Genomic DNA, 16522 nt, shown 5'->3' with positions numbered 1-16522 from the left:
CTAGTAATCTTCCTACTGTCCTGTTTTGCCTCTTACTACGGAGGAAAGGAGGACTAAGATCCATCATATATATACTGAAAAAAAAAAAAACCCTCAAAAGTTACTGGTATATCTCAACACAGGCTTAACTTATCTACCTATGATGAGCAGAAGCTTAGAGCTCTTGGGCCCACAGCTACTTCTAGCCACTCAGATGACAGCAGGGTCTGCAGTCCCAGGATCTTGAATTCTGGTGAAACTATTCATTGCAGTCTGTGTCTTCTTCACCTCTACATGCTGGATCAGGATACCTGCATTACCGTGACTCTGATCTGAACAAACTGGCCTTCAAGTCCCTTGGAGTTCTTTCCTTTGGCATCACCAGAGACAGCACCCTTCATACAATGGTATTTCTTACTCTTCAACTCAGGTGTGCAGAGGAATTAAGGTGGGCTATGTAAATTAGAATCTCAGTTCTGTAGCTTGAGAACTCAGCCCCTAGTTTAGACATTGAACCTTAGTGAGCATCCTTTCCCAAATGGTTGAGATAGGAACTGTATCTGTAATCACTTCATGATTGGCTGTGAGGAATGAGTTTACCCATGGAGTGCTTGGCTGAGTACTTAGTACAAAGCAAATATGGGAAATGTGAGCTGTGATCTACTCCAGTAAGTCAGTTAGGCCCCTGAAAAGATTCCCAGTGACCTGAAAAACAACTATCACATGAGGATAAACTAAGCAGTGAAAATATATGCTTGAAGTTGGCCATATTTGTTTGAAGGTCACTTTGTACCCTGTGGCAACATGCTCCTCTGCAAGAGGAGGCATTGTCCTTTTGGTCAGAAGGCCATCTTCATTATTCAGCAAGGTTTTCTTCTAAAAGCCTCAAATTATGGGCACACATCTATTATTTATAACCTTAGAACATCTTCCTGTACCTACTGAAGTCAGATCCTACATTTCAATTTTACATGCAGTTAGCTCAGGCACCCCCAATACACTTGGTCTAAGTATAGTCCCCACCTTCAAATTGCTAAGTACCCCCTTCTCTACCTCAGTGGAAATCCCAGAGATATGACATAAAGTGCCAGAGTCCTGGCTCTAAAGCTGAAAAGTTTAGTTTGGAGTCAGCTTTGCAATTTAATAAATGTCTGGGAATGAATAGCAATTTAATCACTCTTAGGCCCAGTTTACTAAACTTTGAAATGCATAAAGCTTCTAGTTTGGTTTCTGGAAGAGAAGGATTTAATAAACAATAGTCAACTTCCCTTTGCTTCAGAAACAATCATTTCTCTGACCACCTCCTTACCTCTCCATGCTGATGTTGAGTTGGCCACTCAAGTTTATCAGGACTCACAACCAAGTCCTGACCTTCTCTTTGACCTCACTCTTATACCCCTGTGCCACCACACTGGTTCAGCCACCTTGGACCATCTCCCACTTATTTTCTGGCTCCCTGGAATTTCCAGATGACTCAACCTCCAGAATGTGCCCTAAAGTGAAAACTTCTAACTTTTCAAATGCTATACACTGTTGAAGCTCACATCTTCACCCATTGGGATGACTGGAGGTCTCCTAAATGTTTTTCTTGCTTAACTCTATTCACCCAAGCACAACAAGGATGATTCATTACAAAGAGAAGGCAGACTAAGTCACACCTCTGCCAGTCTGCTGACAGATCCCCAAATTAATGAAAGCAAAGGCAACAAAGGTCCCATGATGTGAGCTTGAAAAGCCTCTAGCCCTCTCTGGGCTCTATCTATTCCATTCTGAGGTCTGCCCTGTTCCCTATCTACTCATAACAGTTTGTGGCTGATGCTCTTTGTGCTCAGGACAGCAGCCTTCTCTTCCTCTAGACACACCTACTTGCTCACTTCTTCCTGCTTCTTTAGGTATTTTCTTAAACATCAGTTTTTCTGTGAGAACTCATTACCACTGTCTGCATATTAATCACCCACTCACATGGGAATCTCTTCTTCCTTTCTGTCATTTTTCCTACAGCATTAATTACTATCTACTACACTACATGTTTGATTTATTAATTCATTGCCTGACTCTGCACCTACATATAAACTTCCAGTAGTGAAGCCTGGGTCTTTATATTCTTACAACATTCCCAACTGTCAAAAAGCTATTTTGGTAACTAGAAGAATATATTACTGAATGGGAAGTTCAAGATTATATCCATCACCTGTTCACTACTTAGTTTTACATTGCAAACATTTGACATATATAACTTAAAAGAAGGAAAGAGTTACTTCGGTTCATTTTCAAAGGTTTTGGTTTGTGATCACTTAGTCCTCTTTGGATGAGCCTATGGTGAGGCAGAAATTCATGGCAAAGAGGGCAGAGCAAGGCAGAACTCACTTCATGGTGGCCAGAAGTAGAGAGAGCTAAGAAGGGGCTGGGATGGCGTGAATCTTTCCAAACCATGCTCCCAGTAACTGAATTCTCCAACAAAGTCTTATCTTCTGTAGTCTCCAGTACCTCCCCAGACAGCACCAGCAGCTGGGGAGAACTTCAAGACACAAGCCTGTGGGAGACAATGTATACTTATGACAAATGCAGTGTCTGATTCTATTGCTAAGGATTAATGGCCCTGAAAACCCTCCAGTGGCCAGTACAGGTCTGGGTGAGGTGCAGGCAATGTATATCTACAGGGAGGACCTGTTGTTGAGGAGAATCAGAAGCCAAGGGATATGGGACATCTCCCAAAGGCAGAAGCTGAAGGGAGAGAACTGAGTCTTTGGTTGATTTTACATAGAATGAAGTTAACTAGAGAGAGATTCTATAGTATCAGCAAGGTTGATAGGTCTGTGTTTGGTTTTAATACAAGAGCCACTGCAGACCTGGATAGCTAGCTGTCCTTACATAGACAAGAAAGGACAAGGCCACTCAAATGTTTAAATGTGAATGAAGTCAAGTGCCACTGCCTCAATGAGATGGAAATTCTCCCCTTTAGACCAGAACATTCTACATTCTTGGGTATGCCCTATGAAGATTTCTTCTCACTCAGAACCTTCCTTAGTTCTAGTTTAGAAGACAAAAAAAGTAGGAAAACATTGACATATGAAGAAAAGAGGAGCTCATCTATTTTGTTTTTACCTCTTTATTTCCTCAGGGGGAAAAATGGGAAGGAGTCGGGGAAAATCTCACATTCTATACTCATGGCAAGTGATATGCAAAGATGTAGTACAGTCTGGCTTATCTGGAAGCTCTCTCTGAAGGCAGGTGCCTTGTTTTCAGTTGTTTAGGACAGTGGTTCTCAACCTGCAGGTCACAATCCCTTTGAAGTCACATGCCCTTTCACAGGAGTCACAGATATCCTGTATATCTAATATTTATGATTCGTAACAGTAGCAAAACTACAGTTATGAAGTAGCAAAGAAAATAATTTATGATTGGGGTTCACCATAACATGAGGGACAACATTAAAGGGTTGCAGCATTAGGGAGGTTGAGAAGCACTGCTTTAGGAAACAGTGGCATCTAATATATTCATTTGTATATCAAGGGACAAGTAATGCTGGAAAGAAACTAATAAAAGAACCAATAAACATAATAGAGCCCATTAACCCAGCTAGATTCAAGGGTATTCCTCAGTTCCTGTCCCTGTCCTGATCTTGACCAAGTCCTCTGTGCTCAGGCCCAGGATTCTCCAGTTCTAAGATCTCTAACTATCGCTGGGAGGTACAAGTGTTCCACTGCCTTTCTTCCCTTCTAGCACTCTTGGCCACAGTGCTTTGAGTAAGTAACATAGTAGCTGGAACATAGTAATTATGAACTTTTAGCTACAGCTCTGCCATTAGTGGACTCCTGCTCCAGTGTACTTGCTGAGTTTCACTTCTTTAAGGGTGGCTCAGGGCTCCTGGTGTGGGTGGGTTATATTGCTGGGAGGGTGAGATGGGAGACAGCACAGCACAGGTTTGTCAGTGAGGCAAGTAAAAGGGAGGGGCAGAAAGAAAGACTGTGAAGATCAGATCCAAGCCAGTCTCCATGCAATACTCCAATGGATCTCCCTTTTCTGTCAGTTAATTTAGGACAAGCACAAGACACCAATGGCATCTGGCCATAGGCAACGTGAGTCTCTTCGACTCAGACTGTCCAGAGATAGCTGATGCCTGGCTCTCTATATAGACAGAGTCAAAGATATGGAAGCCCTAAGTTTTCTCTTCCAAAGGACGAATATGGAACAAATGTGGAACACAAGCATTCCCCCTATCCAATAACACGGCACAGCTACCATTTCCCTGCAAGGCTCTCTAGCTGACTTCTCTTCTTCCCCCCAGGTCAGATGACAACTCTCATTGTCCCTTTATTACTCACTATCTTATTTCCAGCACTGGGCACGCTGCCTGGCACCCAGTAGGGATGCAATAATGCCTGCCGAATAAATGCACCATTAAACACTGAACATCAACATAAAAGCACAGATCAAATCGCACACAATTAAAGAGAAACTGTCCCCAGATGAGTTCAATGTGGCTTTGAAAGGAAGAACAAACAAAAATGACAGTAGAGTTAGAAAAGAGCAACAGACAGGAGGAGCCAAGGTGCACACATTTTCTGAATCTTGAGAAAAACCCTGTACCCATGTAAGCTTATTCACTAAGTAGAAAGAAGGAAAGATACACTTGTTTTCTGCTTTCCTAGTTTGGTCAAAGGATCTCTTCCTTAGTGTCATTACTGACCCAAATAAATATATTTTCATCTTGATATAGAAGATCCCAGAGGTTACTATGTCATCCTCATGCTTTGCCAAGTACTTTTTTCAATTAGTAGAAAACTATGAAGCCCCCAGAAGGGGCAGGCAATGAACAGGGTAAAGAAGGAATTTACTCTTTGTCATGAAAGTAAAGTGAAACCAATGAGAATATCCCATGATTAACGAGAATACTGTGATTTAAAGTCAGAGTGCTATTTCACACTCCAAACTGTCAAGGGAAGAGGCAGAGAGATTTTAAACAGAGAAGACAGAGTGCAACTCAAAAATAAATAGAGCTAAGAAATAAAGACAAAAGTAGCACCCTCACTACCAAATGTCTCTAACATTTGAATTTGGCCATGGTGTGGAAGAACTTTAAAAACCATGTAATATTCAGGAAGATATTTGGGCAGGTGCTATTAGAAGTCTAACATCTGTGCTAATGTGATATTTCTCTCATGTATGCATACTCAAATACATATATCAGGCTCATGACTTGACCTTAGACAGTCTTGTATCCTTTAAAGTAATGATGACAGCTCAACAATATATAAGAAGAATGTCTGGGGAAATGACTCAGTGAGTAAGAGCACCTGCTCTGTAAGAAAGAGGACTTAAGTTTTAATCCTCAGCACCCACTTAAAAAGCCAGGCATAAATGCACATGCCTGTAATTCCAGCACTGAGGGGCAGAGAGACAGATGTTGAGAGCTCACTGGCCAGATATCCTAACAGAAAAGCAAGCTTCGGGTTCAAAGAGGGATCCTTTCTTAAGGCAATAAAGTGGAAAAAAGATACAAAACACCTGATGTCCTGCTGTGAACTCCATGTGTGCAAGCATAGGTGTGTCTATCTTCACATTCATATGTACCCCACATTTATGAAAATAAGAAACTAACCAGACTAGAAGAACAATGGTATAAATCTAGTCTTACATACATTCTTAAAATAATAATCTATGGACTAGTGACAGCAAAAGCCACAGAACATTTCAAACACTCGAAAACCAATATCCTTTACTACTGCCTCCCAGGCTTTCTTAGCAATCAAGGCATCATTTATTAAAAAAAAAAAGAGAGAGAGAGAGAGAGAGAGAGAAAGAAGGAGGAGAAGGAAGAAGAAAAAGGAAGAAAGAAGGAAAGAAGGAGGAGGAGAAGAGGAAGAGGAAGGAGGAGGAGGTTAAAATGCACATCTCCATATAAGTATATCAACACTTGGGAACTGGAATAGGAGGATCAAGTGATGAGGGTAAAAGGGAATGAGAAAAGAATACAGAAAGATATAGTAAAAATCAAAGGATATTTGAAGGGTAGTATGGAAACCCCAAACAGAAGAAGCTTCCTAAAATACATGAAGCCAAAGAAAGGGGAAGACAGAGCCCTAACTGGCCATATCTTCTCACCAAAAAAAGAGTCCAGTGCCAGGAATGGGTTACACCTAACTGTGCTACTGGTTAAAGGGGCCCCATGGGTACCCACACACAACCCAGGCATTGTCAAGACTATAGGTTGTTCTTTATAAACTGATGACTAGACCCTACTGAACACTTACACAACTCATTGAACATGGAAAAGCTGAGCTAGTGTCTACATAGTTCCTTCACCCCCATGGACAAGCATCTTTGGTGCAGGAAGGTATACTGCACACTACCCAATAAGAACTGTAAACACCTACCCAACTACAAACCATTTGATCTACAATGGTGTCCTGCCTTCAAATAATGTTAGTACAAAGCTTGTGGGAATAATCAATCTAATCTATATCTGATTTGACTTAAGGACCACTCCATGAGATAGAACCCATACCTGATGCTGCTTGGGTGACCAAGAACCTGAGACTAGATAGCCCAGGGACTGAGGGTAAAATCAAATACTACTGTTCTACTAAAGGAACATAACAACAAAATGACTCATAATGACATTCTGCTATACTCATAGATCAGTATCTTACTCGGCTATCATCAGAGAAACTTCCCCTTGCAGCAGATGGGAACAAACAGAGATGCGCAGCAAGACAATACACAAGAGAGTTAGAGACCTTAGAACTCTCAGCCCTAAATGGGATGTCACTATCAAATCCATCCCATCAGGGTTCAGAGAACCCTGCAGAAGAGGAGGGGGTTAAGAATGTAAGAACCAGAAGGGAGACAGGGAGGGAGGAAGGGAGGGTGGGAGGACTCCAAGGAAACAAGGTCCTCTAAATCAACAGAATGGACTTGCATATGAACTCACAGAGACTGAGGCAGCATGCACATAGCCTTCACAGGGTCTTCAACAGATAGAGTCCTTGAGCTGAAAGGTGAAGTGGGCACATGCCCCATCCCATCCCTAAGCCAGCTGCTATCTCCAATTGATAAACACGTGTAAATGAAAATTTTGTTTTCTCCAAGGGAGTTTCACTGGGGAAACAAGCTACTTTTAAGGGTAGACCTCATGGCACTAGAGGGCCAATAGAATACTCAATGTAGGTTTCTTTTATCAAAATGTTGTATCAGGGCTTTTATTTATTTGTTTGTTTGTTTATTTATTTATTTTTTTAATTTTATTTATTATGGCTTCCAGTTTTGTGTTTTTGTGGAATTCCTGAGTGTGTGAACAATTGGGTCTCTGCATCTCTGTTTCTTGTGCTCTTTTCCTTCTGTATGTTTGTATTATCCTATTCCAATGTGTTGTTTTATCTTATTGTATTATATTTTGTTTTATTATTATCCCTTAGAAGTTTGTTTGCTTTCTAATACAGATGGTAAAAGGGAGGGAATCTGGATGAAAGGGCAATTGGGAAGGAATTGGTAGTAGACAGAGGGGAAACTGTAATCAGCATATATTATATATTTGAGAAAAAATAAAATTTTTTTCTATAAAAGTAAAATAAAATTTTAAAATATACACAGTAAAAAGGTATATCAACACTGGATCATCTACATAAAACTATATATAGCGAATTATTTGCTGACTACGAAGTCTCCTAAACTGGGTTTTCCTATGAACATGTATCCAATCTCTTCAATTCCTAAAGAAATGCAAAATTCAGTTTTACTTTAACTAGTTTAAAATGACAGTAGAGTTGACTTTCATGTTTGTGATTTCTTATTGGTGCTATCCTTAAGCTCATATCCACAGCATGGCTCAGTGGTAGCATGCTTGCCTGGCATATACACCGCCCTAAGTTCAATCTCCAGGACCACATTAAAAACAAACAAACAAGCAAGCAAACACTAGCTGAGAAGATGGCTGAGTGAATTAATCTGCTTGACTTCAAAGCCTGGACACCTGAGTTCAACCCCTGCCATTAAAAGTGGAAGGAGAGAACTGATGGTCAAAATTTGCACTGACCTCCACTTGCACACTATGACACGTGCATCGGTGGACACACACATACACACACAGGCAATAAATAAAATACCTTTAAAAAATCAGCATGGTTGTCTTGTTAACTCCTACCTTTGAACTTATGGAACACGGCCCATAGCTCTGCAATGTCAGTTGCAAAGGTAATGTCAGTGTCTAGGACAATGACTCTCTCCAGGTTGGCAGGTAGAGTCTTGGTCAGAACCAGCTTCATCAGGCCATAAATCCCAGAGTAATGTTTGTTGGGGATCCAGGACACTTCAGACTGGACAGGACAGAATAGAGAGAAAGAGATTTGGGAGGGGGAGAGAGAGGGGAGGGAGGGAGAGGGAGAGAGAGAGAGAGATAGAGAGAGAGAGAGAGAGAGTTGGTAAAATAAGAAAAAGGAAAAAAAATCACCACATGGATTCTTTGCTTAAACATTATAAACCATGCTGAGACAGAAATAAAATCTAATTTTACAAACTTGTTAAATAAATGAATGAATTTTCTTTAAAGATCTGTTCATTTTGCTTTGCTATATCAATTTTTTTCTGGGAATAAAAATGTATTTGAATCAAGACAGTCCTAAAAATATTAGTTGTGAAGTAATTATTAAATGCAAATTCTATGCTAAGATTTTGAAAACAGACTTTTTTTTTATTATTAGAGAAGTTATAAGGTCGACTGAAGAAAATAAGTATGTGAAAACAAAACAACAACATGAAACCAACCAAACAAAAAAAATCCCCTAGCACCTCATTGTTCATAGGTAGAATTATTACTTTAATTCATTAAACTTATGTGCCATTAAAGATCACTAAACCTCATGGTAATTTTAATGCTTATGCTTATGTCCACTTTAAAGTTATAATGAGATCAGTTGGTACCGGTGTCTCCTTTTTTATCCTCATGGAAATGAGGGCCCTGTCATAATCTGTATAATGCTGGTCATCTAAAAGTAATGGAGAATACAGAGTAACATGAAAAACCTCAGGGCTGCAGTGCTCAGATGACAGGAATACCAGTGTCTCCTAAGTGAATGTCGTCAGCTGCAAGCACACACTTTCATAGTACTTGCTATCAAAATGCTGAGGTCCATACACAGCCTCAGTGCAATAAAAATCCTCATCTATGTAGGTCATTTGTGAAGACCATTGCAAGAAGAAGGGCATGGGGCATGTATGTGGAGGGATTCCATGGAAATCATGGTCCACATTTTAATTTCAACAGATTAACACTTAGTATACACCTAATCAAGTTGGAGCTACCACCCCAGAATTCCAAACAATACTTATCTCTTTTGTCCTTATAAGTTCATTTAGAAGACACTGGTCTTTAAGAAAGTAAGTAAGAGCTGGATGTGGGTGGCTCTCATATATAATCATAGAACCTGGGAGGCCAAGACATCGAGGCCAGTCTGGGCTACAAAGTGAGAGCCTTCTCTCATTGCTGCTCTATTCACAATAGCTATGAAATTGAAACAGCCTAAATGCCGTTTATCTGACAGATGGTTAATGAAAATGTGGTATATATAAAGAAAATAAAATCATAAAATATGAAGGTAAATGGATGGAACTAGGAAAACATATACTAGATAAGTAACCCAAACCCAGAAAAACAAATGTTGCATGTTTTTTGACACCTGAGGCTCCTAGCTCCAAGTCTTCAAAGGTGACTACATAACTTGGAACAACTGCAGAAATCAGGAAAGTAAAAATAGACAAGTAATCTGTTGCCTGGGGGCAGAAATTATACCTTGGTCAGAGTAAAACATAATACCTTACCAATCAGGGGGCAAAATGCAAAGTTGGGTCAGATGAATGGAAAGCAGTAAAGAACAGTGGCCATCCAACCACAACCCTACTCTAGAGCAGGCATGATGTAAACCTGTAGTTAGAATCTGCTGGAGGAGGGGCTGGGAAGATAGCCCACTGAGTAAGGTATTTGCTGAGCAGTCATCAAGAGGACCTGAGTTTCCATCATAATAACCCACATAAAAGGCGCACATCTCTAATTCCAGTGCTGGGAAGAGGGAACCACAGAGATAAATGTATCACTGGACCTCACTGACCAGCCAGCCTAATAAGGTTCCCAGTTCAGATAGCGCATTCTTCAACAAGTAAGGTGGAGAGCAATTGAGGAAGACACCTCACACCAACTTCTGGCTTCCAAATGCATGCACACACATGTTCACAACCACACACCCAAACCAAGAATCTGCCAAAGGATGGTCCTAGTTTTGTTTTGTTTTCCTGCATTTGGATCATTATAAACTACCTCATCCTTCCCTGGGAGTAGCCATCATTTTACAATCTAAGACCTCGGCAAGCAATTCCCTCTAATGTACTTAATAAAACTCTTCCTCATGTAAGCCTGGGCCTTTGGAACTCAGCTCCATTTCTTTCCTCCCCAGAGAATCATCCTGAACTGAAGCCTGGAAATCACAACTCCATGCTGCATAGCTGTGCTACTTAATCAGACCTTTGATTAACTTATCCATTTATTTTGGTAACCATCAAAGCAGGAGAACTTGGCAAATACTAAGAGCCACAGTGTTGGGTTAAGCCATTTAATTAGATTGCCCTGACTCTGAGTTTTATTTTTAACACAGATGTGAGACACTTGGATGCACTGCAAAACTATGAGACTACAGGAATAAATTAATCTCCACATGAACCCAGTCTTGAATGTCACCCCAAGTCTCCAACTTAATACATAATCAATTAAGTCCAAGTGTTCAATTAAATGTAAAAGAGACATGTGAACGAGTTTCTATTTAGGAAGAAAACCCCAGGAAAGGATAGAAAATGAAAGAATCATTGGCGGAAAAATGTGAGGAATGGGAAGCAAATACATTTGTTATAATAAGCTCATCCCAGGACCTGCATGGCTTCTACGACTCACCTCATCTTCCCTTTCTTTGAAAGCCACTATCACACAAGGAGGCACCTCCTCTCTGCCTCAGGCTGAACTGGAGCTCCTCAAGAGAGCTATCCCATTCTCCCATGCAAAGCATAATAACACACTGTGTTTCATTTTCCACGTCTGTCTCTTGCATTTGATTGAAACTCCCTGAGGCTGGAAAAATGTCCTTTTCACTCTGGTAGTAATCCACATGGTCAATGCTCAAGAATAGCTTGATGAATGTACAGATCTTAGTTTTGCCTATGTCTGTGATCAAACTCTACCTTCAAAACCTACTTTCACTTAGAGCAGAGATATCAACTGGAAAATATAAGGCTTCTAGGGTGGAGTACCAAACACAATAGCACATTCTATGTGGAGGAGATTCTGTGATGAGGGTAACCTGTGTGACGTTTCTAAACGGTCTCTTAAGACATTCACAAGGTGTTGATTTTCCTCCTCCCCAGCAACAAGCTCCAATACAACAAGGGTCCTTAAGAACATCCTGGGTTCTTTTCATCCTGGGAAGAAAGCTGAGCCTATGTAACCACTCACCCCAACACATCCAATAGAAGCAAAGTACCCACCGGAATCTTTCTCCACAGTAGCTAATTTGCCAAAGGGTCCACATGATTAAAAAGATAATAAAGATGAAGTCAGCCTCATTGTAATGGACAGAATAGTATTCCTGTGGTGACTGTTAATAATTCTAAGCAGCATGGCTGAGGCTTTAATTACCAACAGTGTAATTGCACCCAATATTACAATATACTACACATACATAAAGGAGCAGGAGTGATCAGAGCTTACAAGTTCCTTCTCAAGTGGGGGATGAGAACACTGGCAGTTTGAAACTCACCTTGCTGAAGTTCTGACATAATGGTATTCATTGGGAACTAAATGGAGTTTCCACAAAGCTCTGTAGGTGACTCTTGAGTATACTGAACATTTGGAAACCCTGTAAAACTGACCTAGAAAACCTGGCCAGTGTAGTGAGGTGAGCATGGGGACATTGCTGATTCATCTCCAAAAGTGACTAATTCCAACCTAAGGAATGAAGGACAGTGGTGTGCCAGCCATGATGCCAAGTTTCTGGATTTTGATAGATAATACAGAGGCAAGTGGGGAGACTGGTTTAGGCAGGAAAGGATGCCCATTCTCATTTGGAAATGCTGATTCTCAGTAGTCCCTAGGATACTGCAGTAATGACAACAGGGCAAAATGCATCATCATTTACTGAGTGTTAAGCATTTTTGGGGAGAGCTTGTAAATTTATTAAACCCCTCCTAAAAGTCTTCCATCTGGTTGTAATTAACCACAGTACACAAAGCCTGAGCTAAGAGCTTTCTTGTCCCTTCTCTCGGCAGCCCTCCTATAATTCTTGGTTCTGATAAAGTCAGACTAGAACTTTCTTTCCATATAAACACAGCTTAATTCACCAGCAAGCCATGAGTGTGTGTACTTGTGTGCATGTGCATGTTTGAATGTGGAGAGAGCAGGACAACTTCAGGTATCATCTTCAAGAATGTCTTCCATGCCTTTTGAGTCAATGTCTCTCTTTGGCATGGAGCTCAGCAATTAGGCTAGGCAAACTGACCAATGACCCTCAAGGATCCCCTGCCTCTGCCTCTGCCTAGATTACAAGCATACACCACTATGCCTAGTGTTTCTAGCATGGCTCTGGAGATCACATCAGGTCCTCCTGCTTAAAAGCCAAGTACTTAAAAGGCAGAATCCCAGCCAAGAAGACATTAATTTTAAAAATTGCATTAATTTATTTACTGTGTGTATGTGTATGTATGTGTATACACCATAGTGTACATGTAGACTTAAGAGGATAACTTATGGGAATTTCTTCTCTATTCTACAATGTGGATGTCAGGGATCAAACTAAGGTCATTAGGATTATGCAGCAAATGTTTTTATCTACTGAGCCATTTACTTAGTCCAGGAAGCCTTTTTCTTTTTCTTTCTTCCTTTTTTTTTTTTCTTTAAAAAGCAATTAGGTACCAAGATTTTAGAGCGACATTTCTGGCTTTTTTTTTTTTTTTTTTTTTTTTGTTTTTCAAGACAGGGTTTCTCTGTGTAGTTTTGCACCTTTCCTGGAACTCACTTTGTAGACCAGGCTGGCCTCGAACTCACAGAGATCCAGCTGGCTCTGCCTCCCAAGTGCTGGGAATAAAGGCTTGTGCCACCACCGCCCAGCTCATTTCTGGCTTTTAAATCTCCCTGGGCCTTAATTTTCTCATCTGTAAATTAAAATACTCCCTTATTCCCAGGGAGTAACTGTATTTATAGACTGTAAGCTTTCTCCCATCACTGTGGAAATATTTACTCCTGAAAAAATAGGTTCCTTACCCATATGAGCATTTTCTGTAAATTAAAAATCACATTGACCCTCAGATAAAGAATGGATAAAGAAAAATGTGGTAAATTTACACAATGGAGTATTACTCAGCTATTAGAAAAAATGACATCATGAAAGTTTCAGGAAAGTGGATGAAACTAGAAAAAAATCATCCCAACCAAGGCAACCCAGACCCAGACAGGCAAGTATGATATGTACTCACTTATAACTGGATATTAACTGTTAAGAAAAGGATAATCATGATACAATCCACAGATCCAGAGAAGTTAGATAAAGGGGTGGTGGTGGTAGCACATAGATATCCCTGGGAAAGGGAAATAAAATAGATTTTGTGGATGGACTGAGGGCAGGTGGGGATTTGAACAGTAGGGATCAGGCTAAGAGGGAGGGACAGAGAGAAACAGTACAGGGAGAGACACTAGAATAGGTTGATATTTAGGGGGCAATGTGGAAGCCTAGTGCAGTGGAAACTTTCAGACCTATGAGGGTGAGCCGAGTGCAGACTCCTGGTAATGGATGATAGGGAGTCAGAACCAGCCATCTTCGGTAGCCAGGCTGGGCTCCCACTGGTGGCAATGGGACACCAACCAAGAAAAAAAAAATAATACCCACAAACTGTCCTGCCTGCAAGATGCACTACGGAAGTGGTGGGTGGTTCAGAGCTTGTGGGAATGGCCAATCAATGATTGCTCTAACTTGGGGCCCAAGCCACTACTGGGAGGACATGCCCTACATTCAGATCAAGAAGTTGGATGGCTGAGAGACCTAGGGTAGAACCAAACACAACTAACAGAAAGAAAGGAAGGAAGAAAGGAAGGAAGGAAGGAAGGAAGGAAGGAAGGAAGGAAGGAAAGAAAGAAAGAAAGAAAGAAAGAAGGAAGGAAGGAAGGAAGGAAGGAAGGAAGGAAGGAAGGAAGGAAGGAAGGAAGGAAGGAAGGAAAGAAAGAAAGAAAGAAAGAAAGAAAGAAAGAAAGAAAGAAAGAAAGAAAGAAAGAAAGAAAAAAGAAAGAAAGAAAGAAATGAAAACAGGAAAGGAAGGAAGAAAGAAAAAAAGAAAAAGAAAGACAAAGAAAGAAAGAAAGAGGAAAAAAGTCAATGAAATTAATCCTAATGATATTCTGCTATACTCATAGATCAGTGCCTAACACAATCATCATAAGAGAGGCTTCTTCCAGTGCCTAATGGGAGCAGATACAGACAACCACAGACATTAGGCAGAGCTCCGTTACATACCCCACCCCCAGGAGAAGAATTGGAGGAATAATTATAGGAGCCAGAGGGAAGTCAGAAAACACAGCCTACAGAATCAACTAAGCAGGGCTCATAGGGGCTCACAACAGAGACTGAAGTGGTAACCACAGAGCCTGCATTGGTCTGTGCTAGGCCTTCTGCATACATGCTGTGGTGGTTTAGCTTGGGGTTTTTGTTGGAGTCCTAGAAGTGTGTGTGTGTGTGTGTGTGTGTGTGTGTGTGTGTGTGTGTGTGTCTTTTGTCTGCTCATGGGACCCTTTTCCTCCCACAGGGTTTGATATGAAGGTTTTGTGGACAGTGCTATTCCTTCTTGTTATGCTGTGTTCGGTTGATATTACTGGGAGGCTTGCTCTTCTCTGAAGGGAAACAGAGGAGCAATGGATCAGGGGGAGAGGCTGTGGTTGGGATCTATTTTATGAGAGAAGAATTAAAAAAATTACCTTGACACATTTTTTAACAATTAAAAGTCATTTGTAGTGAGGAATGTTTGAAAAGTCATTCATGTTGTGGGTGGTTGTTCTGGCAACCACACTGCATGTGTAAAACAGTTTGAAAAGGAATGGGGGGCATGCAGTCATAGGGTAGGTGCTCCTGGAGAGACTGGAGAGGAGAGTCATGACATGAGCACCAGCTTGGGAGTCCTCTGAGATGAATTCCAAATTTGCCAGAGTGCTCGGCACAGCCACTCTGGCAAATTCATCTTCTTACACTCATCTCCTGACTCAGAAAACAGGGAAAACTAAGGGATAGACATGTTACACCAGGTTCAGAGAAGCATCAGATCAGGAATAACCAAAGTGCCCAGCAGAATGTGTGCCACAGGTATGGGTCAAGGATGAACTTTTAAAATAGCTACCAACATAGTCTGCAGAGTAGCTGGCCTTGAGTTCAGTCATAGCTAACTAGATGGTCAGTCTCTTTGGGGAAGTGGCTAGAACTTTATGTACATCAGTTTATTTCAACTATTAGATGATGAGAATGCTTACAGTACACTCTCTCCAGAATATGAACATTCTCTGGGTACTTCCCTTTCTCCTAACCACAATGAGAGCAACAGAAGGGGCAAGATCCATATTTTCCAAATAGCTATCTGCATGTATGGGTGTTTATCTTTGCCATTAGAAAGGAACTTTAGGAAGCTAGGTAAATGGCTTAGTCTAAGAGCTATACATATAAGTACATATGAGGGCCTAAGTTTAATTGCCGAGAAAACTTGTAAAAAAGCCTGATAGGATGATACACATCGTGAGGCAGAGGCAAGATTCCCTGATGCTCAGTCAGCTCCAAGGTCAATGGGAGACTCTCTCAAAAAGTAAGGTGGAAAGGGACTGCAGAAGACCTTCAAAGTAAACTTCTGCCCTCCCCTGACACATGTACATACTCCTGCACACACACATATACACACAAGCATTTTGGGAACACCTAATGAATCCCTGGTGCTAAGGAGGAGCCAGAGGCCAAGATCAGTGGTCTAGAAACATTCATACCCACAGTGCATAGTGTCACTGCATGAGAAACACCCACCAGAAGCAGCAACAGCTATTTATCATCTCACTCGATTTTTGCATGCCAGAATTTCATAACATATTTGCTATATGAACTCCTTGTGAAGCTATGCATAAGAAGGCAGTGGAATCTCTAGTCATCAGTCTGATTTTGGACTGAAAGATCTGATCTTGTCACACAATGATCTATCTTGTCATACATACAGTGTGCTCCCCTCACACTGGATGCTAACAGAAAGACTCTTTTCCTCAGCACATGGGTGAATGCAGAGGCTGCACAAGTGTCAACATGGCAGCTGGCTTTCCCAGAGTGAAGAGTCCAAGAGAGGAGAAGGAAGCCAGCATGTCTGTTAGAGGAGCAGGCCTCAGAAACAGCGTGGTGCTATTTCTTCATTCTCTCTCCAGCCACAAAGGTACTGTGTGGAAAGGGACTGGACAAGGGTATGGATACTAGATACTAGAGAATTTACTAGAAGCTACATT

The 16522-nt window shown here is 41.1% G+C and overlaps 1 protein-coding gene across 3 annotated transcripts in view; it reads right to left on the bottom strand.

Moving 5' to 3' along the window:
* The window catches only part of Large1 (LARGE xylosyl- and glucuronyltransferase 1), a 508586-nt gene that overhangs the window by 178826 nt on the left and 313238 nt on the right, over positions 1 to 16522 (bottom strand). For all 3 annotated transcript variants that reach the window (XM_028894770.1, XM_028894772.2, XM_037206162.1), the window contains one exon: positions 8123 to 8294. In XM_028894770.1, coding sequence (XP_028750603.1) covers positions 8123 to 8294 — 172 coding nt within the window. The remainder of the gene's footprint in view (positions 1 to 8122; positions 8295 to 16522) is intronic.

Source organism: Peromyscus leucopus, chromosome 5 (assembly GCF_004664715.2).
Source record: "Peromyscus leucopus breed LL Stock chromosome 5, UCI_PerLeu_2.1, whole genome shotgun sequence".
NCBI lineage: Eukaryota > Metazoa > Chordata > Mammalia > Rodentia > Cricetidae > Peromyscus > Peromyscus leucopus.
The sequence above is the reverse complement of the archived record's forward strand: the minus strand, read 5'-3'. Positions and strand labels throughout refer to the sequence as shown.